The sequence below is a fragment of the Cynoglossus semilaevis genome, chromosome 12 (assembly GCF_000523025.1).
Source record: "Cynoglossus semilaevis isolate Cse_v1.0 chromosome 12, Cse_v1.0, whole genome shotgun sequence".
Classification (NCBI taxonomy): domain Eukaryota; kingdom Metazoa; phylum Chordata; class Actinopteri; order Pleuronectiformes; family Cynoglossidae; genus Cynoglossus; species Cynoglossus semilaevis.
In genome coordinates, this window is record NC_024318.1 from 11,144,712 (window position 1) to 11,171,004 (window position 26,293).

At 40.3% G+C, this 26,293-nt stretch overlaps 1 protein-coding gene across 5 annotated transcripts in view; it reads right to left on the bottom strand.

Moving 5' to 3' along the window:
- dntt (deoxynucleotidyltransferase, terminal) overlaps window positions 1-26,293 on the bottom strand; it is an 88,744-nt gene that overhangs the window by 7,370 nt on the left and 55,081 nt on the right. For 2 of the 5 annotated variants that reach the window (XM_008322143.3, XM_025061205.1), the window contains 3 exons: window positions 22,197-22,445; window positions 21,742-21,825; window positions 5,062-5,837 (listed from right to left, as the gene is read on the bottom strand). In XM_008322143.3, the coding sequence (XP_008320365.1) occupies window positions 5,751-5,837; window positions 21,742-21,825; window positions 22,197-22,445 (420 nt within the window). In that variant the 3' untranslated portion in view covers window positions 5,062-5,750. Of the gene's footprint in view, window positions 1-5,061; window positions 5,838-21,575; window positions 21,603-21,741; window positions 21,826-22,196; window positions 22,446-26,293 lie in introns of those variants that run through there. The other 3 variants (XM_025061204.1, XM_025061201.1, XM_025061203.1) reach the window with 2 other exon arrangements.

Below are 26,293 nucleotides of genomic sequence, written 5' to 3' on the forward strand. Positions count from 1 at the left end.
TTTACTCAGAGATAACAACAATTTCCTCTTTTAAATCCTTTTAGCAGCGGCGCTCATCAGGACTGACACAATGAGTGCTCACGGAGAAAGGAGTTCACGACAGGCTCCGTGGCGCATCAGTCACAACCTCAATAATGGTTAATAATATCACGACATGGTCTCAGTGGAATACGCTGACATTTAAAGCAACATTTCTTGCTGGCCGAGGCTTTTAAACTATAGACTACAGTGAGATAGAACTTCTTGAAATCAGGACAGGGATCACTCGTAAAAAAATAAATAAATAAATAAATAAAGTGAAAATACTGTGCATCTGTTGCACTTTTCTTGTTCTGAAGACCACTCAGAGCATTGTATTTTTACTCAGCTATTCACTCACACATTTCACAGAGCGTCTTCTATCATTCCATTTCACACACTGCCACACACCCCACTGGAGGCTCAGAGTTATTTTAGAGACTCACTGGGATAAAGTGCTCGCTTGTTGGCGCATCCTGATATACTCTTGTGTCAACAGTGTAATTCAGATAAGTGAGATCGACCCCCCACCCCACCCCCCTCACCCCTCTACTATCAGGTTTGGAAGACAACCTGCTCTACACACTGATCCCAAAATCCAAAACCCAGAGTAACACAAGTGTATCGTAAAAAAACTGCTTCAACTGCAAGTTAATGGTAAATTAATTAAACAAGCAATCAGATCATATGTTTTAACCTCACCCATCCTGAAAAAAAAAAAAAAAACGTGTATAAAAATACTAGGTTTTGCAGGTTTCATCAAATTCCCAGATATAATTCAAATATTACATTCGTACGAATGTTATCACCAGACTTTAAAATATTTTCTCTAGTCCACCGATAAATTGTGACTTGACCCTGGAGCAACACTTGACGTGAGTGTTTATTCAGCATGAAATGGGGTGAAGCCTAGAAATATATTGGGGGCAGAGGTGGTGTGTCGGGTTAAATGGTTGGTCTTTCATTCAAATGGAGTCCAGACATGAAACAGCACTGCCTCGTTAGTAGGCCGCCCTGGAAGTAGGTCCATCTGGAGAAGCAGACACAGCAACGGTGACGCACCTCACAGAGGTCACATTTGGGGGTAGCCATATAAAGGGACCCGTCAAACAGACAGACAAACACACACAAATATGAATAATGTCTAATGTCTAATTAAGAAAGCTACTAAAAGAGCCAGAAATGAAAGTGTAATACTTTAACAAGTCTGACTCAGAAAAGTCACAGAAAACACACATAAACAAAATAATAATAATAATTTGTACATTTCAACAAAAATGTCATCCCGCTCATTTCTCTTCAGGGTCTCTTACACAACAGCCAATCATGACACAATGTCCAGGTACAGTGATGTCACAGGACAGCGTATGGTGACACACAACCACACACACACACTCATACTGTACCTACTATATGGTCAGTTTAGAGTAAACCAATCCTAAATGTTCTTGGACTGTGGGTGGAAACTGAAGTACATGGTGAAAATCAGTAACCAGTGGGAATCAAATCACTGACCTTCTGTCTGTAAGGCAAGACCCCTAACCACTCAGACATCATCGGGCCTGTGGTAAACATGTCTCTCCAACCTACATATACATTACATATATAGTAATCCACCTTATTGATGCTACATTCATACGTATGCGTGCGTCTGTAGCATTACAGACAGTAAAGGTACCAACGCTGATGCTGGCCTTTGTCACTGACATGTGACAAAACAAAACTGATGGAGAACTTCAATGTGGCTTTTCAGTCCATCTCACATCAACATGTGAGATGGACCAGAGAACTTGACTGTGTGTCTGCACCAAAGTGATGAATGTCTTCCATTTAAATGATGCAATTCAAGGGAGTTGTTTATGATGCAGCTGCAGGCTGTGTGTAGTAAAAACTATTTACCAGACTAGCCTAAAACCAGGTGGCTGTCCATTAGAATAATACAGCAGTTTCTGCAGGATTACCAGTTAAGGACCCACGCACACACACAGTCCTCGCCTCAGCATGTGAATAATTACTTTTATATGCAAAGTAGACACAACAGGTATAAATACTTCTTTCGCCTGCTCAGAAAAAATGCTAACTCCAGTTGATGCTGCTTTTATAACTAAATACGTTCCTTGTTAAAACCAATATTCCTAGTAAATATAGGATATGGAATACTATCCGTGCGCAGCTCAGCTCAAATCGTATTCAAAGCTGTGCATTCAGACATTAAAACCGCACGCTCCCAGTGTCTGTTTACAGTGGGGCCCATAGCAGAGGGAGGATTGTGGTGACATGGTGCAGCAGATGGCTCGTCTCCTCCTCATCACCCTCTCCTCTTCCTCTCATCCCTCAGCCACCTGTGGAGGAGGACACACTCTCTGAAACTGTCCGCCCTCCTGGAAATCAAGGATGCAGGTCATTTATCACGAACGCAGTGGGTCACCTCAGATTTAAATCAGTTAGGCGAGTGTTTGCGTAAGTGTGTGTGTGTGTGTGCGCGCTTGTGTTTGTCGCCCACTTAAAGCTATTTGTAGCATTGTGACTAGTTCTAGAAATATCTGCTGATGGTTAGGGGACATTTGTCCTTGTGAGGACAGTTTGTAGGTCCCTTCCAAAATTTCAGGTTTAAGATTTAGAAGATCACGCCTTTATTTAGTTCCTTTTTGTAATAGTTATTTAACTCAGTATTTGCATTTACTCCATGTAAAGAGCTTACAATAGAGAAAGCCCAGTGAGTGAGTGTTTGCTTTTTTCCTGCGTTCTCTCTGTTTCAGCACATCACTCTGTGCATGTCACCAAATGAGTAAATGTCACAGTGACTCTCTTAAGAGTTTGTTTTTTTTCGTGAGTGAGTCAGTTGTAGCACAAACAATAAGTGAAGCCGTGCATCAGTTTCACTTCTGTCCAGCTCTGCTGAGAGTGTGGCAGGCCATGAGCATTAAGGATACTCTTCGTCCTTATTCTGTCACCGCTGTCATTGGCATTGACTGGCCCCGACACGGACACGCAGGTCCCTATAACACAGCCAATAAATCAATGTCTTTGGTTCGACAGTAGAAAAAAAAAGAGTTGGCTTTAAACGTTTGGATGAGACATAATCAGTGTTTGGTCCCAATCTGTTCCAGTCACTTCTTCTTCTTCTCTGTGGCTTAGTGCCTGACATGAAGGGATAGCTATGACCGTGGCTCAAACTATGATGAAAACTGTGGGGTCCTTCACTGCATTGATGCTAATAAAACTGATGTAGCCTGTGTCTGCTCCACTTGGTTTCAGCGTTTAATTCAAAGACGCTCGCTCTCACATCTGAAGCGTGTGTTCGTGCAGTTATTGACCTTACGTTCTTAGTCACTTCTCACGGGCTTAGCCATCATTTTGTCGTACAATTTTCAGACAGAAAATGACACTTCATTTTCTGTTTTCACACCGTCTCTGGAAAGGCTTTTTACCTGATGTACACTCCCGCAGGAACATGTGTCCCTGTTAAAGAGTCAGCCATCCGTTTTAAGCGCTCGTCATCAAAAGAGTAAACCAAACAGCTGTCACCGTCTTCCTCACAAGACCCTATAAAATCTGCGGTGACACAAAGTCAGAGCGACATCATGACCTTACACCACTTTTCCCACCACCTTTCTAAATAACGTGAAAGAGCTGCAGAGCGAGTTTAAAATGAAGACCAGTATTAGTCCACACTATATGTATGCAGAATGTACTGTAACTACACACCCTGCGAGTAATGTCCTAGCAGTACTTTTCTGTAAAAGTCATTTCACACAGGCCAAAGTTCCTTTACTCACTCAAACCTTAAACATCAAGCATGCAAAAAAATATTCCGTTTATACCATGTTCAAGGCAAAACACAATGCATTTGAGACTTTTTCGTACACATATTCCCTTTCTGTCTAATACGAGTAATATCTGTATTACAGATAAGAAATGTATTCTAATAATACGCTAAAGGCTAGAAGTCTGTTTCCATAACCTTTATGTAACCACTTACATTTCCAATTTCAAGTCAGAGCCAACATGAACAAATGCACCAGTCACTGGTAAAAACCTCACTTGTAATTCTTTGTGTAAAGTTTACTCCTTTAACTAAACTCAATCTGTGCGAGTCTTACAGCTCTGCAGCGAATAAACCCCTGTACACTGGTGAACATGTGAAAACAGAAAGAATTCCCATTTGTAATTAAAAAAACAATTAGGACAAAGAAAGACGGACAAATATAAAATGTATTTAGGTCAGCTTGGAAATAATTTACTTTTATCTCTCTAAGGTTTCTTTTGGGTAAAAAAAAAACAAGAAATGTCTCAGCCAATGAGTGCATTTGGGCGGGCTTAAGGCAGTGATGTTTTATTTGTGTTAGCATAAGCAATGGAACCAAAGTGCTAAGTAAAATGTTCTTATCACTTGAATTAGGGATGCAAGAATACCAATAGAAGGATAGTTATCGGGATGATACTTCATTCAAGTACTGGCCATCATATTTGGTAACATCATCGATGTACCAACCAGATACTAACTGCATTTTACCACAACCACTGGTACCACAAAGCACTGGTAAAAATCTTTATTTTGAAATAGCTTGTTGTTAAACTCAGGAGACAGTATTCAGAAGCTGGATTAATCTGGTTAGTACTGTAACTTCAAAGTTTGTTTGTGTCAGCAAGGTTGAAAGTCAGGGTACAGAGTGTGGATGTGTGCAGGTCGAGTCCTCACAGTGCTGGACTGTTCCACTTAAAGAACTTTAAATAGGGTACTTTAACAGAATGCCTAGCTCTCATCTATCTTCCCTCTTATTGGGGCATAAGTCACACTGCCACGTCTGAGCATTCTGGGAAAGTAAATTGGGTTTGCATCATCAGAAAACTGAAGAAGATACTCAACGTCAAAATGAAAACTGAGTTTTTTCAGAAGCCTAAAAGAACGGGGGGAAAATCAAACGACGATCATACATAAATCATTAGTTTCAGTCAAAGCAATCAGATAATAAAAGTTTCAGGCACTGACCGAGCAGGACGTGCTTTGATGATGCTAAGATGCATTCATGCGGTTACTGGTTTTTTTTTCATCCTTCCATCTGAATACTGTTTAATTTCCCAGTGTTGCAGAGTGCCTCTAATTTCAGCCAAGTATCTGGGGAAGGGGACTCATTGTGGAACAAGAGCAGAAGCTTTGGGTCTCCGGTTTACAGAATGCCGGCTAAATGATCTCCAGTGGTCATAGGTTTGAATTGAGGATAAACGGCGACACAAACACTCTTTTCTGAAGCTCATTACCCGCCACTGGAATCCTTTGGGACCTGGCGTAGCTTCACGCCGAGCACTTCCCTGCCAGGAGGAGGGTGATTACAACCTTTTCCACAACAAAGACTCTCCTCCTAATCACTTCTCTCATGGCTTCCTGCCTCCTTCCTCACCCAGTTTTCCCTCTGCAGTCACGCTTTTTCTCATTCTGCTTCCCTCTGCATTCCCGTACATATTGTATTTTTTTTTTCGTTTGTTTGCCCTGCCTTTTACCACACAGACACAGACTAAAAAGCTAAAAAGCTAACCAGTGTTTTTTTTTTTTTTTCAAAAAGACCACAGAATTGTTGTTTTCTTTCTAATGAAACAGCAACATCAACAAAGCACTGGCAACAAGAACAAGTATGATATTAAAACCGATTTGTTCGTGAATCACACGTGAGACACGTAACCGCAAACAGATGGGAAGAACACCGATGTAACACACAGGGAGGAGCAAAGGCCTACGCATTCCTCTGCCACGGCTCCATGTACTCGAGACCCAGATGGGCAAAGATGTCCTTTTCAGTCGTCGCCGCCAGGAACTCTTCCTGGAGAGAGGACAAACAAACAAAAAGTCATAGAGTTGGACAGAAAGGCGGAGGAATGTCTCTCAGCGATGTCACAGCACAAATCCCCAACTTGTTTTATTTTACTACTTTCTGACAACATTCCTATACACACAGCCCTGACAGTGAGATACAGACTTCACTAAAATCTGTCAGTTTCAATGGTCCATTTTATTTGTCCACTCAGCCATCAGGCCCACACATACTGTGACTGTAGTTTTATATGCGACTGTCTCCATCTCCCTCCTAATCCATAAACATCTAACCTGGCTCTAAGTAATCACAGCCCTTAGCAGATAAGTATTTACCCTGACAAGCTGTGACAGGGCCATTAACTTCTGGCTGCAGACCAGTGCTGTGTGATTGTGATGGGCAATCTCTCTGATGGAGTGATTATGAGGCCTGACTCACCTTGGAAGTGAGACAGCCTGGAGAAAGAGAGGGAAAGAATAGAGAGAGAGGGTGGTGAGTGTGACAGGCCTCGCCTTCAAGTACGGAAGTAAACCTGACACCAAACAAGTAAAAAGCTGGAAAAGCAAGTGCATATCATCTCCCACTGCTGACAGCAGACATAACGGAGAGAAGCTAGTAGGCAGTGAGGAAAGAGGAAAACACAACAAGGTATGTCTGCCTGCTCCCTGACTTGTGTAATGCAAATGACAGGTTAGTGTGTGGGCTGAAGGCAAAGAACAAGTCAGCAGAAGATCGGCTTCAGAGTGTTTCTGGGTCCTGTTTTTAACACAGCGAGATCGCAGTTTACTACCAGCAGAGTACTTTCTTGATCAGGTATCATATATGTTTAAAGGAAATGTCGTCGACTGACACTCCAGTGTAACCAGTGTAAAGAATCGAGCAATGACATACACATAAGAAGACACAAGGAAAATTCAAGTACACATGCCAATGTACTGGTCAATATGAGTACATTAAGAAGTACAAGAAAGTCAAAGACATGGTTTGACTGGGCCTCTCTCTCTGGGACACTAGTATCCTTGATATGAGGGTGGTCCGACATGTGACCATTGGGCAGGGGTCTCTTGCATTGCAGCCGGAGGAGCAGCAGATAGCGTCAGCGACTGAATCTAAAAAAGGTATCAACATTCCTCCAGTCTTGTTCTAAACCACACTACATCTTCTGACAGTCTGTGTGGTTTTATCAAAACAGCTAAAAGTCAATTTCACAATTAATGCAAACACAAAAATGGACGCAGAAAAACTCCAAAACAAACAGCAGCTTTTGAAGATAATTCCCTCTGATCTCCATCTTCAGAGTTGCATGTTTAAACGTTTTAATGTGATTTGCCAACAAATAAATGACAGCTACAAAGTCAAGCTTCATCCCTAAAAAAACAGTTCTATAACATCTTTCTCTAATGAGAAAAATCTCTCTCTCATTTATTCACTGTACTGTGGACTAACTCTGTATTTCAGTTGGGGTCACCACAGGAGATAATATGCAGATGTCCCTCCTGCCATAACACTATTCCTTAATCAGTGAGGTTATGGCAGGAGGAGGGCCGGCCATCTGGTCTCCACAAGTTTGAATTAGAAGTTTTATCTTACATTTTTTAACAGGCAAGTTTTTCGCCCCAACATCAAACTTTTTTTAATCACCATTAGTGTTGATGTTGAATCTATTTCATCAAAGTATGTTCTTTCCTGTCTTATAGAATAGAACAGCATGGAATAGAACAGTGTTAATTGTCATGTATAGCTGTCAAATGTGTAACTCAATTTCTCAAGCCCTTCATACTGCATATTAAAAGACAATATTGCACAAATTTACAAAATTAGATCAGCTTTTTATGGGCTCTTTTTATGATAACTTTTGGATATTTTCTGTAATTTTATTATCTAATTTTATTTATGCCTCTTTTATGCAACATTCATTTTGAATTATTAGCTGTAACATGGCCATTTCTAGCGTTCTCATTGGACCAGAACACTGTTTGTATTGCTGAGTTACACAATTACGTGTGTTGTTGTTGTGCGACCTAGGATTCACATCTTCCTTTTCAGTATCTGACTTTAAGATTCAACACTTAGTCAAATTTGATCAACTGACATCATCAATTCAACAAAAGTTACTGCATTATTAAATAAAAAACTTTCCTAATTTCCTAACTGAGGAGGAGCAGGTGGCCCCGGGCTGTTACCCATGATGCAACATTTCAGTTATGACTGTAAGTGTGAAAAAGATGACGTGTGGTGACAGATGTCGATGCAAACAAAACTTCTCAGATCCATGCCAATTTAAACTTCACAGCAGGGAATATGCATCAAAAACACGATGCTGTAAATGTCTGACGTCTCCACCTCTGAGAGTCAACCAGTTAACTGGATAAATCAGAAGAAAATATATAAAATATAGAGCAGACTGATAAAGATTTTCTTTCATACATGCTGTTGAAGTAAAATATATTGACTCTCTGAGAGCTTTAATTTCCACTTCCACCAGAGACACTCACTATGGCAGAGATTTTTTTTCCATGTTCAGGTTATCAAATAAAGGAGATTTTCTCAATTTCCGTTTTTGGTCTCACATCCTCTGACAGAAATAGATACAGCACCGAGATCAGGAACAAAAATCATCTGATTGCTTAAAGTTAATCTTTCATTATCACGACTCTCAGGAAAAGGCCTGACGGGGGCAGGAAAAAGTAAAAAATCGATTACATCCCAGTGTCTCCCTACTGTAATGATCCACCACACTCCCACACTCCCTCCCGACCAGGCTCAGTTCAGGGGAACAGGCTCAGGACCCAGAAAAGGCCTGGACTCGTCACTAATCACAGCAGCAATTAGTGCCAGCTTCATAAAGCACTGTCGCCTATAAAACAGCTATTGAGTTTAGTGTTATTGCCCTCACCCCTGTGTCCTCACCCTGCTAATCTGCCTGTGTTATGGACAGAGAGACAGACGGGTCAGAAATAAAGAACTCCTAATCAGAACAATAGGGATTCTCTCTCAGAGTCTCTGGTGTCAGGGTTCTTGTCTTCTCTCCTGGAGGAGATGAGTTGATGAAGCTAAATAATGCAAAGATGATTACATTATACTGACGTCTGGATAAGGGATGCTAATGGGTGGTTCAAGGGGCTGAAAGTGAGCCATGGGCCTGAGGTTGAGACGCCCGCTCTAACAAGCTTGATTGTAACCTAAAATTGCAGGCAGGACTTCTGTTGACTTTAATAAATAACTACTGTGTCATTGTCCACTTTCAAGAATCCCTCGAGTTGTGACCGGAGCCTGGAGGAGGTGCAACGATTATTAATATATTCACTTATTTTAATCTCAGACAAAATAGTTTCATTTAAATGTGGGGTTTAATCGTTTTCTCTCCAATCTGCCCGGCTTTTCTTCCTCATACGGACCAAAACAAAGCACTCTTCTAATGATAACAGTAAATTAACTTTCTGTGCTCCACAGAACCCCATAAATATTTAATTGGTTTGCTGGATTTGCATGATCAGTTTGTTTCCAGCTTCAGACACAGTGATCAGATGCTGCAGCCTCAGCTGTCTCGCCCTGTCACACGGACAGTTATATAAAATGGGACTGTTATGTTTGCATTTTCCAAAATGTCCTCTGACTAACATGAGACAATTCACTGACAAGGATTTGAATGAAGCAGCCAAAGAAATAAAAAAATACCTCAAATATTATGGGATACAGAGCAGAGTTTCTACTGCTGTTATCAGTATCAGTTTTATTAGCTTTTCATGGTAAAATGTGTCGAAACATCTGCTGTGAAACAGGCCAACTGTGGTGGAAACGTTAATTATTCCTCACATTTTTCAGCTTTAAAAATAAACTGTGACTGCCAAGTAAAGACATTTAGTGAACATTTCACAGTAGAGACAGAGCTGCGAGAACATATCCAGTCTGCTGGTTCAATCCCTGAACTTCCTCTGCATGTTCTCCCTGTGCGCCCGTGGTTTACATTAGTAACCTTGAACCTTTGTTTGTGGAGCCCAGCCTGTCATATCTCTGTTGCGCCCCAGAAGCACTGACCTACACAATGTATCTGTACTGAAACCGACTTTGTCCAAGTTCAACTGCGGTGTTGACCTCAAGGTCATTCTTACCCTAAATTAAATTCACACTCAGATACACTACTGAAATAAGAACCATTGACCGTACATTTCCAAAATGAAGCAAATGTTGTGGTACTGTGTTGTTTGGTGTAACACAGACATATTATATTATATTATATTATATTATATTATATTATATTATATTATATTATATTATATTATATTATATTATGTACAATCTATAAAATGTACTATAAAAAACACAGTGGGGTCTGAACTGTTTTACATGTAATAAAAACCTACAGAGTTCATTTTATGACTTGATGAAAAGAGTGAATACTGCAGTAAATGAAATACAGTGGGACTGAAAGGTGGTGTTTCACCTTCAGATGTGTGTGAAGTCTCTCACTCAATTCACACCCGCCTGCTCTCTCCCCTCGTATTATTATGGACAACTTTGACCCATTTCTGTCTGGCAATAGCTGTCGCTCTGATTTATCACTGATGCTAAGTGACGGCTGATTAGTTGTCCGTTGTGCTGATGCAGCTGATAGAAGGCAGTGGCCGGAGCTACGGTCTCGTCCTTCTCACTTTGTGTTGTGCTGTGCCTTTGTCTCCTTCCCTGATTTATCATCACTGCAATCCTTTCGCACATTCCAATATCCCAGCTGCCTTATAAAGCCACGCAGCACGGCCTTTTGAAGGAAGAACATAGTTATTCTGTCAACATCGATGACAATTTGTAGGTTTGTTTGGTTTTTTGTCTTGCGTTTGGTAAGAGGAAAGAGGGCGGTCTCAGCTTCAGACCAAGTCTTTTCCAATTGGAGAAGGTAATAAAATAAAAAATAAGGTTAAAGAAAAAAAAGCCAGAAAACACTGTTCATCCATACTTTTTTCCATCTATTTTAAACGGTTTTCTGGATCATTTAAAATAGATGAAGAAAAAATAGACTTCTAGATGGTCTTCTGACTGCACTGTGTTGAAAGATTATAAAGATCTTAACACTAAATCAGGCAACCTGCACTGAAGGTCAAGGTTAAGTGGTAGTAAATGTACCTTACAGTTTTGACAAGTCAAAGGTAATAACTGTGGTAAAGACCATTGATTTCCCACTGGATATAATAAAATGAACTGCTCTCTGGTGACGACCCCTGTAGGTCTGTAGTTAACACAGGGGGCGTCGGGGGCTGGTGATTTGTTTTCCTGGGCTACACAGCTTCCTCAATCTCCATCATTTGAGCTGAAGCGTTTATTAGACGGCAGCATATGTTTTGTGACCAACTAAAAATAACATTGAAGGAATAAATGTGTACCTTTACAGTGTGAAACTTCTCTTACATGAATGCAAACAAAAAACCCACTGCATATATATATATATAAATATTAGCTTTTATATATATTAGCTTTTGCAGGTATGTCAGAGCCTTTATTTTACCCTTGTCCGTCACTTAAGACCAATTTGACAAATCTCCTACCCTGCCCTGATTAAAGCAAATACCTGAAATCCACACCACTCACCGCTCATTTATTTGACTGATGAAAGAGAGAATCATTTGCCAAGTGCTGGTTTTCATACCATTTAACAAGACCTGTCCTTGTAACGGTGAGTGACGGGCCACTCAGAGAGTAACAATTTTACAAGCATGAATGTGTGAAGCTGCCTGGATCTGTTGAAGTGCTTTATCCTAACCTGACCAGAGACACTTCAGCCCAGCAGACGGGACTGTAATTATTATATCACACAAATGACAACACAATCAATGACAGGATGGAGGCTGAGAAGACACGGCGCCAATCAATCAACGATACACAGGGTAGCAGTTCATCCTGACAACAGAGCGGAACGGGAGTTGATTTCTTCCTCGACTACAAAGAGGAGACCAGCGGTTGGCGGTTGAATGTTTTCACTTTATATTTGAGGAAGAGTAAAAAACAAGTGAGAATTGTTTTAGGTGACAACCTAAAGAGGAACCGTGGTGTTGTTTTGTGCTGTGATAATCACTGTCAACAATAAAATCAGCACTTAGTCATACATGGGATATCAAAAGAGAAATGTGTGAAGAAAAAAAAAGAGGTTTTTTGTTCACATTAGCTCCTGACAAGCACATGGCCCGCGGTGTGGCAGTGGCTCAGGATCAGACCTGCATGCTCCCAGTGTCTACACCCATCTGCAGACTTCACAGATGAGAGGTGATGCTATTTTCAGACATGTTCAAGCATGCTCTGCAGGGGTCTGAATCAAACAGTCAGATGGTGGAAGCTGTGGCTGTTATATCCCACAACGGTCCTGTGATGTCATTAAACCAAACATCCACCGTGTGTCAGCGATCCAACCATGGCCACATTTGCTGCCAACACCCTGGGCTGGCTACATTAAAATGGCAGCCCAGTGACAATATGACCCTCCAAATGACAAGTTATAAAAAAAATGATTCAAATTCCTCGGCTCTAAAACAATCACAGTGTCTGTGGTGAAATCGAGCAAGTCATTTATTTTACCTCCAAACTGGCTGTAATGTCAATTTACAAAACGTCATCTATTTTAGGCAATGACTCAGTTTACTGAGCTAATAAATAAAGAGAGAAAAAAGAGTTCATACAGAATAAACACATGGAGTTACTAGTCCTTAATACTCAGGACACGTCAGTATTCAAGAAGACCCTTAGACTATTATTGGACAGTATACAGTGCATGTGTCAAACTCAAGGCCTGCGGGCCGAATGCAGCCAATCACATAATTGTATGTGGTCCAGCAGAGCTTAACATTTGTGGTTGTCTTAAGGTCTGTACTAATGTGTAGTGGGTACAATAGGTTAAATGGAATGATCAAATGAATAATCAAATCAGAGTTAGGACTAACATTTTTATTTCTCGGACACATCGTCCATTTCATGTAATAATTTTCTTGTTCTGCTGGATGTTTTTATTTCATTTTTTATTTACTTCTAAGAGAACAAAGTCTGTTCAAGACTGGGTTTTTACCCCTGTATACTACACAGTATTTAGAGACTTCTGAAGTGTTTGGCTGATGGAAAGCTGCATATTTAAAGCATTATCACTGGTACGTACAGATGATGCATTGACATTTAAAGAACACTATACATTAAAGCCTCACAAGATGCCAAAGTAAACTTTGACAAAGTACCACCACGGTGAGTGAAGCTGGACGACATTCACTTAATTCTCCTCACTGTAAAACTCTGAGAATGCTTCTAGCTGAAAAACGTAAACCTCCGTGTTCCCACTCCTCCAGCGCCTCGGTCCATCCAGGATTCTAGTTTCGCTTTTCCCCACAAATTATGACAGCTGGAGGATTTTGCTGCTTTTTTGCACTGATCTCTGCTCACAGTGGGTTTTTGTCACCATCCAGCCCTAGAATGCACATCTTGCAACATTTCAAACGGACCAATTTTACAAATCCTATTTACAAATCCAAATGAATCTTCTAATCTGTAATTTCCTGTCCTTATCTGCTGCAGCTGTGCAGGGAAGCTCTGTTTGAGACTTAAAACAAGGTTTTATGGAGGAAACCTAAAGTAGGCGGCCTGTAAATATGAGATACTGTGTGTTGACTCTCTGAGTCCTGCAGTTTGAGCCTTATTTAAGAAACGACAGGTCGTCCAGTCCGTCTCTGCTCTGCTGGAAGATTACTTCACGAAGAACATCCGGCTTTTTTTCCTTACACAGGTCCGTAGCACCGTCGGGTGAGGGTTCTGTGAGTTTCTTTATTTAGTCATTGCTTGGTTTAATCCCCATTCATTTGAACATCTACTAATAGTGTTCTCAGCAAACTTTTGGTTACTTATGTTTCAGTTGTATAATATAGTTTATCTAAGTCTGTTTATCTAAAAGTACATTTGATGCTTTCTGTCTTCTGTACTAACTTTACACCAAGCTATCATAAGAGTATGTGAAATAATCTGTAAAACCCAAGAGGAACTTTTTTACCAATGTAACATTCAGGATTTCATTTTCTTCATTTTAAAATATAATTCCGTTCTGATTCTAAAACCATTCACCAAAACAAATGCAGTGCATGGTTTACTGCACTCCAATCCTTTCTTAACAATTAAATATTATGCAACTACATCTGACCACTTATACAAAATCAATTTAAATCTAAGTGCTGCAACAAGCCAACTAATTAATCCAACTAATAAAAAATAATATATATAACCAACATCTTGGAAGGATTTCAGAAAACTTCAGGGAATGAATCAGTGGGAAAAAACTAAAATCATCTTTTCCCCTAAAAAAATAGTGTATGTGGTTATTGGAATCCTCTGTATTTATTATATAATTAACTTCTAATTAACTTTGGATGCTTAATTAAACCCTAAATTGTGCATGTGTGTGTTCACTAGGCATTAAAGATCCCCTTGTAATCATTGAGTACGATACTTGTTATTGCAGGTGTCGCTGAGTTTATGAATTTGCTTTTAAAGCGTTTTTGCAGAAGTACTGAAGAAAAGGTGTAAAAAAAAAAGTTTTTTTACTGTGAATCTTTAAACCATCTGTCTAAATGCATAAAGGTAAATTCCCTGAATTTTTTTTCTACGCTGTAAATCACGTCTTATGTTCAATCATTTCAGGTTGATGGCGTTCAATGAACTGAATCAACTTCTGGTGGTGAAAAACAAACCAACAAGTTGCCTTCCTCCTTTCATCAAGCCCATTTATCTCCCTCTGTTAATTACAATCCCTAAGAGCAAACATGGCTCCAAGGTCAGGAAGAAACATTTTGAAAATCTGTTTACCTACTGAACGACACTCGCTCCTTTCTCTTCTCTTTTTTTTTTTTTTTTTACACATGTATTTCTACTGCTCGCTTTGTTCCATTTATAAACGTCAAATTTCCCTCTCGCTCACTCACACACCCAGGCTGTCACCAGGATGTTTAAAGGACAGAGACCGCGCCTTCCTTGGTTGTCTCGTCTGTCACGGCACACGCTCAGGTGTGTGTGTATTACACTGTGTGACACCCTGAGGCTCCCTGTGCCGCCATCCGCTAAATTAAACTTCCCCACCCCTTCCTCTGCTTGCTGGGGGAATGGGGGGGGGGGGGACTCTTTCGAAATGGCTCCCATTTTCAGTGTACACAGTGTGAGTGCCAGCCGGCGTGCACGTGAAACTGCCACTCCCTAAAGCCCAGTGCAATTGCCCTGTTATTGTCCGTTCATCGTCTGCTCGGAGGCAGAAGTACAGGGGGCTTTGTCTCAGAAAAAATGGCCACTGAGCTTAATATAAAAATGTTATTGATCACATTTAATTTTCATCTGTTGTAATTAGTAAGGGATGTTAATTAGCCTGCAGATGGTTAATTGTTAATAAGAATTTTTCAAAAATTAAAAATAACTGACAACTTATGTTTCCTTCTGTTCAGTAGTCATTTCTCTGGACCTCTCTGGAAGTGTTGAGAATGAATAAAATAGAAAATTTGACACATTTTATTATTTCATCTTATTCATTAAGTAGTGACCAAAGAAGATTAAATGATATTGTGTCATTCAGCTACATGCATTTAAAATATATAGTATGTAAAGCAGTGGTTTCCAAAATGGGGGTTGGGTCTCCTTTGAGGGTGCAGTGTTACTCCAGGGAGGCAGGGCAGGTTAAATGTTTAACATTTTCAATATAGTTTTGGGGGAAAAATAATTGATGTGTAATTTGATTCGATGTATTTTTAGGAATTTCCATGAATTTGTCGACTGGGTGCGCCTTCTCTATCTACAAAAGGGGGCGCTGCAGGTACATTTGGGAAACTGATACTGTATAAAGAACATTCAGTTTATATGAGTAAATATGTTTTATGTTTTCAATGGAGGCAGATCAAGTGTGGGCTCCAGTGATATATGTCCAACATGTAGAACACGTCTACAGAAGTCCAAGACAGAGGTTGGAGTTTAGCAGGAGAGCTAACACCTGAACTACAATGACATTGTGTTGCAGTGTGAAAACACTTCAGGATCTTCAGGATATAAATGGTCTGGACTGTTGAGCAGCTAACACACATCTCACAAGTGAACTTAATATCATTGTCTGGTTCCCTGACACAAAAAACAACAGTGGTACAATCATCTCAAACATGACTTAACATCAACAACTGTTAAGAGAACGTGCAGTACCTGCAGAACTAACATAGCTAACTATAACTATAGCAGCCACATATTGGCAGCATGTTTGTAAGGTAATGTTTATTAATATCAGTACATATACGTATATATATAATATTTACTTTAAGTTAAGTCCGTCAAATAAAAAAAAAATTTTAACAGGCTATAAAATGCATATGATGGTGTCTACGTCTACAGTGATGGTGTCTTCCTTGTTCTGTCATTATACTTCTATCTTTATATTTAACTTAAAAATAACACTGATTATCAGCAGGATGTGGGGAGATAGTATCAAGAATTTCAAAGCAGACGCCTTTATATATACCCCCAAAAAAAGAAAGAAGAGGGGGAAGAGTTGAAGACTTGAAGCCACAGAGGGAACTTATCATGGTTAGTCATTGTTCCGTTTCTCTGTTCCTGAACACTTTTTGAGGAAATGCAAAGACATAAAAGGGAAATTTATAAATCAAAATATGTGTACCGTTATGACCACATAATTTATTCATAATGAGTATAAGTGCATTTAAGGAAAGTTAATATGGTAATAATTAGCAATGTCAGATCATATCGGCCAACCAATATTATACGCCGATAGTAGCATAATTATGTAATATCTGTAAGAATCAATATCGTTTTTTTCCTCCGATAATGAAAACCCGATAATGCAATGCTTGGGTTTCGCCAAATGATGGGCGCTCTAAAAAATAGTTTGGGGGATAAACAAATGTATATTAAAGTAAAAGTCACTAGATGGCAGCATTGCAGCTCATATATGAATCTATTTTAATAATCTGGGGATTGTTTACAGAATGCTGGTGACAGCAATATACATACAGTTGTTTTTATAGATAAATACATAAATATTACCAGACCTATACTGGTATCAGAACAGGAAATTAGGTATTTGGAAAATCAGCAAAAAGTTAATATCGGACATCCCTTGTAATAATAGTCTTTTTCTATTTTTATTTTTTTTAGTTGAGCCAGCTCATCCCTCTACGTAGTCCTTTAAAAGTCTTATGAGTGACATTGCAGCTATTGCAGTGTTCTTTTGTTAACACTAGGTTCATCAAAGCCCACGCCGGAGTGTCAGAAAAAGGAAGAATAGGAGCTTTTCATATCAGCAACCGTGCCTCAGCACTTCGAGCCAGGGCATCTACGCTCAAAGCCTTTTGACCAGAAACTCATTAATCACCCTCCTGCAACATGACATTGAGTAATTACCCTGTGAGAGACACATAAAATGAAATGCACACTCACAATATATCACACGTGTTGTTCACGGCCTGTAAGCGTATGCATAAACGGGCAGGAAAGCGACAGGAATGTGACATTTACAAGAGCTTTTTTTTTTTTTTTTTTCGTTTTACAAATGTGAGTTTTAATTTGTGGTCTAGGAACACGAGGAGCTGTCCGGCAACACCGACAGCTTCGTGTACACACACACGCACAGACACACATACACACACTGTTTCAAGGGTAGCCACTGCCACACAGAGGGCTGTGTTTTTCAAGGTGTTGGGCAGGTCATAGATGCCTCATGCCTGAAGAGGGAGTCCGTCTGTCTGAGCATGATGAAATCCTCAACACGTCCTCATTCATCAAACCTACTAGCCTTATTAATTATTACAAAACCTCAAACTTACAGCAGAGGGCACATGGACACTCCCACTTCAGTAGCGTTAGCGCCACGTTTTCACGTTGAAATTCGACTGCACCGTCTGCAGCACATACGCTGGTCAGCAGAGTATTTGCAGAGGACACCTGGATGTCATACACGGCCAGCAGGGCATTTCAAACTAAAGTGGACAGGGCAGCTATGACCATAAATCACCCAAGAGTGAAAAACTTTCTGGAGTGAAATTTGTGTAAAGAGATGAAAAAGAAGTGACCACCGTTGTAGATCCTATCAGTGTGTCTGGAAATATGAATATATGAAAACATCTGGAAAATGTAAATGCAGAACAAACTGAAACAGAAATCCAGAAGGCAAAAAAAAAAACTAAATTAATGTATTGCACTTTAACTACAAACAGAAACTAAATTAATGTATTGCACTTTAACCGACGTATCTCATCACAAAAGTCTGAGAGTTGAGATTATTTTTGGCCGACATTTGGGAGCATGGGGGACGTTTTCAGTAAAAGGCATTTTAAAATGTCACAGGAAGAAAATCTCGCTCATTGTTGCACCGCCTGCCTCACTTGGTCGAATCAGAACGAGCCATAATTAGTGCTACAACTGTCTACTAGTGCTACTATGGCAAGTCAAAATGTCTGCTGTTGAAAAGAGCAGCATAACTTGAAAACCTCTCTGGTGTTGTATTCACATGGCCATTATGACTGGAGGACAAAAACCAACTGGGAGTCAAAGGATTTGCATTACTTGTTTTTTAAATGTTGAAATACTGAATACAGTCATACAGATAATTTATGATTGGTCATGAATAAAATCAAGATGGAAGAAAGTTTACCTGCTGTACTTGTCTTTCTGTGTCCAGCAATATACATAAAAATGTTTATATATGTACTGTATTTAGGAATGCTAATTATCTTTGATTAAGCATGACCAATTGTAATAACGATTAATCATGATTAACTGCACAGCTTTGATTAAAAAAATGACCTTTTTTCTCAGGATTTTCAAAGATGCATTTTTGTTATTGTTTATTGTTTAATTCCATTTGAACAAACCAGTCAAGACAGAACAGTTGATAAACTCATTGAACTCATTCATTGCCCCAAGTGGAGGATTTGGCAGAGACACGAGAACCAATTTAGCTTTGCTTCAACTTTCCTTTCACAGGCCACTGTCTCAACACAGGTAGCAGTCGGTTTATTTTGCTATGCAAGCCTTTATGAGTATGAGGAACTCCTGCTGTCACTACGCTCCTCCTGACACCCATAAAGCCCTGTGTTGTGGGGCCATTCTCTTTAATTGGTTTGCACTACAGTATACAGTGTGCCCCCACTTCCAAGTAGAAGTTGCACCTTCAGCCGTTTCCCCGCCAGTTTTTGTCATTTAAATATTAATATTTTTTCACTGCTGCAAGCAAACTGAGCCACCACATTAAGGTAGGAAATACGTAACAGGATCACAGACTTCTCATCATTGTCCACTTGCAGCAGACAGCTATCGTTCACAATGCTGAGGACTGCACATGCACTTGTTGTAATTAGTAGGAGATCATCAGGGCACAGAGTTGGGCCTTTAGTTTTTGTTAAGGTCACAATGAGAACTAGATCTGCGTGCAGCCACTGAGATCAGATTCAAAGAGATTAAAGTTCTCCAAATGACAGTCCTGTGATTGCTCACGGACGACTCTGCCTTCATGCAGACAACAGTCCTGATCACTAACACATTTCTCCGTTCACAGTCGCAGGAGTTTTAATGAATATCTTCAAAAAACACTGGGCAATTAGAGGGGACATAAAAAAGTTGAGCGCTCCATTATTTCTCTGCCCTGAGCTGTACAGTGGATCCATTAATGGCAGTGAAATAGAGGGGACATTTAGTCCTCCTCTGCTCCTGTCCAAGGGGAACCACTCAGCTTTGTGCGAAGGCGGTGACAGCAAAGACACCAGGGCAGTTAATTGATCTTCATTATGTTAATTACAAGGGTGATATAGAGCAGCGGATGAAAAATGGGTCATGCTTTGGTACAGTTATCTGCGTGTACCACTTCAAACTGTCTGCTGACCTTGTAGCTCGGGAACTCAGTGACGGAGCTTAAGAAAACCACGTCTGTCTGCGTTTTTCCCTTTAGCGTAGCTGTTTAACTGCACTTCTTAGTTCTCATCCTTCTAAATGCTGACAGCTGTTTGCCTCAGGCTCCGGGTATTTTTACTTTTTGCCTGCTCTTCACAAACGACATGTCTGCCAGCTTACGTTCTTGTATCGAACTCAAATGCCAGTAAATGCAAACCGACCCCAAACAGGAGAGACTATTTATGTGTGACTTCCTCCTGTCCACTTCTGCTCATGGACATCTGCACTGTCAGCTTTAAACAGACTCTGCATTTTAATAAACACCATCAGAGTTGGATGTTTGTGTACAATCTGTCAGAAAGCTGCCAAACAGTGATCCCAGAGAGTCTGACCTCTGACCCCTGGGAGCCAGAGATGGGTATCACAAAGACAGAGTGTCTTCTCTTGTCTATCTGTGTCTCGGTACCCTTTACATCCTGGTCTGGTTCTACATGCAACTCGAGCAGCCCATCACTCAGTAGTATGCATTGGAAGTAGAAAGTACTTCCAATGCTTTAATAAATAATCTCTTCATTTTAACTTTCAGCCTTTTGAACAGAAAGTTTTAAAATATATATATTTTATAAAAGTAGAGTATAGTTCCTTGCATCTCTGCCGATGTGCAACATACAAATGTCTGAGACAGAACTGCCAGTAGGTTTTCTATCAAAACATGTCAAACCAGGATCTTTTTGGTCTGCAGATCCTAATTACAGGACATCATGTGACATCTACTCTTGCTTGTAGCTCCTGCATGGAAACTATAAAAATCACAGCCAGCTGAAGCCACACTACACACCTATCACACCTGCTGTCACTACTGAAGAAGAAAAATAAGAAGAAGAAAAGTGAGACTGAGAAAATGAAAAATAATAGGAAGGAAAAAAATCTGAGTGCTAGGTTTGGCTCTTCGCCCTACTCCCCACCCACTTCAAAGGCTCGAGAAGATGAATGAATGAGTGACAGTTGAAGATAAGGCTTTAAAGAAGTTTTCATAAAAAGGCCTATAAATTATTGGTTTAGCTCTGAGACTAATCTGAAATTATAATAACTCATAAAATACATTTTGACTTCATCAGTGTCAATTCCTTAGACTACTTTTTTAACCATTTACCAACAAATGTGTCAACATCCTCTGTAGGGGTTGCTATAAACACAGTGAACCCCAGGTCCTAATTAGATATTTTTACTTTACCTAGCCAGCAAAGCTAAGCCCATCTTGCTAACGATCCCACCGTTCTTCTACTTCTGTCTCGACATCTGCCAGTCATTGATTCCAAACCACTTTGTCATCATGTTTACACTGTGAAATTATCCAATATGTGTGTGTGTGTGTTAAGTCTCGTCTTAAGGGAGAGCAATAACAATTGAACTTTGAAATTACATTTTGTTTATTACACAGAATTAAAGTTTTGTCTCGATGACGCTCTGGGATAAAGAAGCTAATCTCCAAAACTAATGTTTTGCAGTAAAATATCAGAAATTGTAGACATGAGATCAAATTAAGAAAAACTCTGCAGCTTGTTTGGTCGACTCCATGCCTTTAGGAGCCGTTAAAAAAAATATAAACTGTGTATAAAACATTGTTGCCTCTAAAATCTCAGATGCTCAACAACAGTTTGTTAACATACATGTTATTAAAAGCAATAGAAATATAGGTGTGTTTCCAACAACTGCAACGACTGCAACTTTGAAAAGACCACAGTTGGGAGCTGTTAGTTTGTTGTAGGTTTATCTAATCTAAATAAATTACACTTCCTCTTCTTTGGCCGATACACCATTGATTCCCAAAGTGGGGACTGGTCCATCCTAGGGGGACAAAGACACCAGCAAAGCAATTTATTTGCTTTGCTGGTGTCAAATAAAAAGTGGAATCTGGACTAATGTGTGATTTTATTTTCTTTGTTCACTGACAATAGCAGTTTCTCAATGTTTAATACAAAGTTCAGAGTAGTTCAAAGCAGCAGCTGTGAATGTAGAGAGACAGTACCTTGGTTTTGTCGTACAGGGTGTGGTTGTCCAAAATCATGTGACGTTCCATTCGTGCAAACCTCCTCAGGTCTCGTTCAAACTGCTGTGGATCAGAAATGACAACAGTCTGTTTTCTATCTGTGTTTAAAATAAAAACAATTCATCATCTCCATCATCTTCCTGGAGGACTTGTAACTGTTTGTTACATCATTCATTTAATGGCTTAGAAATCTCTCTTAGTTTATGACAATAGCTAAATGTCCACATATCAGACTAACTCTGTCAACAATTACACTTTCTTTTAAATCCCTGTCATCCTGATTCATTTGTTCAACATTGCTTTTATCCTATCACGTTGCCATACGCCATTAATTACCATTGAGCAGGGTGAATTTAAACTCTGTTTATTTCCTCTCCTCATAAATTCCTTCCACAGCTACATCTCTGTCATTCGGTCTCTATAATCACTCGTACCCTGGAGCCGGTCCAGCCCAGCAGAGCGTAGGCATAACGATCCATGGGAGGTGACACCAGGTCCACGCGCACTGCCCTCCATCCCCTGCCGTCCTTCTTGGTTTCGTTAAAACCTCCCTTCACTTCGCTCTCTCTCAGTTTGAGGACCAGGAAGCACTTGGCATAATTATCCATAGCTTCAAATCTGTAGCAGGGGAGCTTGGACTCGTCCAGTGTGGAGGGATGGTTGTCGCAGAAAAGCAAAATGCCCTGGTGGAGAAAAAACACGTGACAGAGAAGAACATTAAAGCTTATATTTAAATTTGTCTTTGTTTATTTGTTCCAGGGAAGGCCATCACTTCCAGTCCTCTGTGAGCACTAAAGGAAATAATGTAGGCTATATAAATAGTCAAAGATTTGATTGACTTCTTGACTACAATGGATATCTCAACTTAAGAATTGAACAATATTAAAAAATAATTTTGTATATGAGATTTTCTTGTACCATTTGATACGGTGTTTTGCTCACAATATTGTTAGTTTTAAAAATTAAAAATAAATTTTGTTTCTCTCTGAATCTGTCAGCAAATATCACACCAATGGTTTTTTAAATGACATTTTTGTTACAGAGATCCGAAAGAAGTCTTGAGTTGAAGGTGAAATGGCTATAAATACTATGAGCCTAGACCAGTTTCCTCTGAATTCTTGCAGGTTACTGAGAAAAGAACAAAAGTGCGCCAGTGAAAGGGCCAAGGCCACGTGCTGCAGTGTGATTATCTGCGGGGACTTGTCTGTCTAATATCAGCCGAGCTGTGCAGAAAAGAATCCACGATCCAATAGAGAGACGAGGCTTCAGTTGGCCTCAGTACTGTAGATGGCTGGAATGGTTCCACTTCTAAGGTAATGAAAATCCCTGCCAAGTGAGATGTCAGTGTGTTAAAGTAGAGGGGCAGTGACAAGAAGCAGAGCTGTGACGGGAGAACAAGAGGGACGGAAAATAGAGTCTGCCTGATGAGTTTTCCTCCCAGAATCCAGGGGCGTTACGATAATTTACACCAACACAAATGTTGATTAAAAATCCCTGTACCCAATCTGATCCTTATTATACAGCGTTCCCCTCTAGGGCCATAAATACGTGACGGAATCCTCCAGGAGCAATGATTGGGAAAATCAGGATCTGTGCACAACAACTCTGTCCAGCCTATGACTTCAGATAATCACTAAACGTTAAACACAGTGTCAGCGTGGCGTGTTTGGCTGTCGACAAATTGTCCTGTCTGACCGTCTGTTGGAATGCATGTTATCAGTTCAGGACAGCTCTTCCCAGTGGGAAGGAGGTAAGATGGTGGTGATGAAAACCTTAAGAGGCAGAGCGAGAGAGTCAGAGAGAGAGAGGGAGAGAGAAACCAGCATCACTCCCTCATCTATCTCCCTCCTCTAATTATCTCCAGGGTGGACCCGTTTCAAATGCACTTGCAGGCACAAAAAAAAGGCTGATGTCACCCTCTGCTGCACCTGTGGACCAATCCCCTGTCTGCAATTACAGATAACCATTCACCTTTCAATAATAGGAAGGGAGAGGGATTCTTCCAGTTCCCTGTACATTCTGTTACAGTGGAGCTAAAGGCGGTGACAGCTCCGTAATGAGGCCAGAAAGACAGCATGAAAGTGTTTAAGAGCTAACTAATCTGAAATTAAAATCCCCTTGAGCCACACTTCAAACACGTCGTGGATGACGGCCTACAGGCCATCTGCTGCAAATGTGGGTCACCTCATATTTCAAACTATAGCAGTGTGACAGCGCATTTCTTTCGGTCCTGAATCTCATTGACACTTACAGCACAGAGAAAGTGAGCGTTTGACACAGACCTCGCACCAGTACCAGGGCAGTCTGTGTGGGTTGCAAAGACTCAAACCATTTCCCTATTGTCGGACTAATAAGGGACTAAAATTTAATTTTGTTTATTTTAATTTTTTTATTTTCTATTTTTTGTTTGTCAATTGACAGGAAGCCAAGTGGCCGTCATTAGATTGGATTAGATTAGATTAGACTACAAATAATCTACATACAAATGTTAGTTTGTAATACAAACATTAAATTAAAAGTAGAAGCAAATTAGTATTCTACCAATTAGAGAATAATTGCACAGAGCAGGATATATGGCACTTTACACCATTTGACGGACACGCTGTAGCATGACTAAGACAGAATGAGGGAGACTTGAGTGAGGCTTGTTGTATGAGCATCTGCATGTGTGAGAGGGGAGAGAAGAGAGAGAGAGAATAGAGAACGAGAGAGAGGGTTTCACACCAGGCTGGTGTAACTTTAGTGATCGATCACTTTCTTGGAAAAGAAGATAAATTGCAGGAAAATACCTGAAGGTAAATTTCTCACCCTTAGCTGTTGGTCAGCGACTTTCATGTCTAACGTTTTTGTGTAACATCTGCTGGAAAGTAAGTGCTGTACATAAAAACAAATCCTCTGTGTGGCTCCCCTCAGTCCAGGTCTGACTCTCATGAGTCTCTGGGGAATTTGACATTCAAATAATTTCATTACAGTGACAGATGGCCACGACACTGCACCAAACATGTGGACCATTTGTTGGATGAGGCTTGTGAAGACACAACACGGTGCTTCAGTCTGTCTGACAAACATAAATCCACTCTAGAAACACTACGTCAAGAAGTTCCGTGTGGCTGGGGGCTGTTTAGCCCAACAGTGCTCTGTTATCATCTCCCACACAGCAGGTAATGTCAGCCAGCATCTGAGAGGAAGCTGATTCCACCTAAAGTGTTTACAGAGGGAATTACAGAGGAGGACAGCGGGAAGATAATCTTCTCCCGCAGCGTCGCCTCTGAACACTGAAAAGGCGAAACATAATTGCGATCAAAAAATCTTTTTTTTTTTTTTTATCCAGCCTTTTTCTGAGTGTGTGTGTAGGGTGGTCACAGCGGCCAACAGAGCCAGCTGCACACAGAGAGAGAGTCTGAGATGCTCTGATCTCGTATCACATTTATTTCAAAACCCACCTTCAAGTCCCCAGATTAGCATGCGTCAGCCAGGACCATTTGATCTGCACTTTGGCTTTGATTTGCAGTGACGCCGTGATGAAAAGCACTGATTGCTGGATTTGAAGCGCAACAATTTGCAAGTCCTTTCACTGTCAGTCAAATTAGTCCTCGCTGCTTAGACTTTATTTAGAACTCAGTCACTAACGGTGTGTGACAGCAAAATAATACTCATCAGCGGGTACACTGTGAGTCACTTCTTCGACAAGAAAGTATTCACCTAGATTATTACACTGATAACAGTAAAAAAAAAAAGTGACAGTATTTGTGACAGTATAGGTTTGGGAAGTTACTTTGAACAAACAATCTAGAAAAGTTGATGCTCATTAAAAGAAAATTTAAAAAAAGAAAATTATCATTTGGTAAAAAAGATTCTGACTGTCACCTCTGACAACGTTCTGAAAGTAACCTGAAACCTGATTGCAATAATACTGTAGCCTAGCTTTCTTTTGGACTCTCACCAAACAGTTTCAGAACGTTAATCATCGTGACCTTGTATTCATTAGATAAACAGATAACAGCTAACAGCTTACAGTTGCAGCATCACCACTCCCTGCACTGCAGTTTCATCATCTACCTACAGTATGTCTCTGCAGTGAAAACAAAACGACAAACAATTCTGACTCAATTTGATGCGACTGTGGGGAAACATGAAACCTAAAAGTCGTCAGAGGTAAAAGATGCTTCACATACTGTTGGTTATCAAATCAAAAGTGGAGCGATAGTGTTTGAAATGATAACTGTCTCCGTTTTTACCACACGGTCTGATGGTGTATCGTCAGACCGCTGGCAGAGCGCCGACCTCCATCGACTCCTGTGATATTTTCAAAGAAACCATCGACAGATGGCTGCAGAGCCAAACGTGATTTCTGTGTTTTACTGTTACTGCCATCAGGGCCCAGGCAAATTTGATCTGTCTGCCAAAGAAACTGGTGACTGACCTTGCCTCTGCCCCCAAGTTATTCTTTCAGAACATCAGCAGGAGGAGAAGAGCAGGGGGGGGGGGGGGGGGGGGGAACCTGATTTTACAAGGACGTTTTTTAAATGAT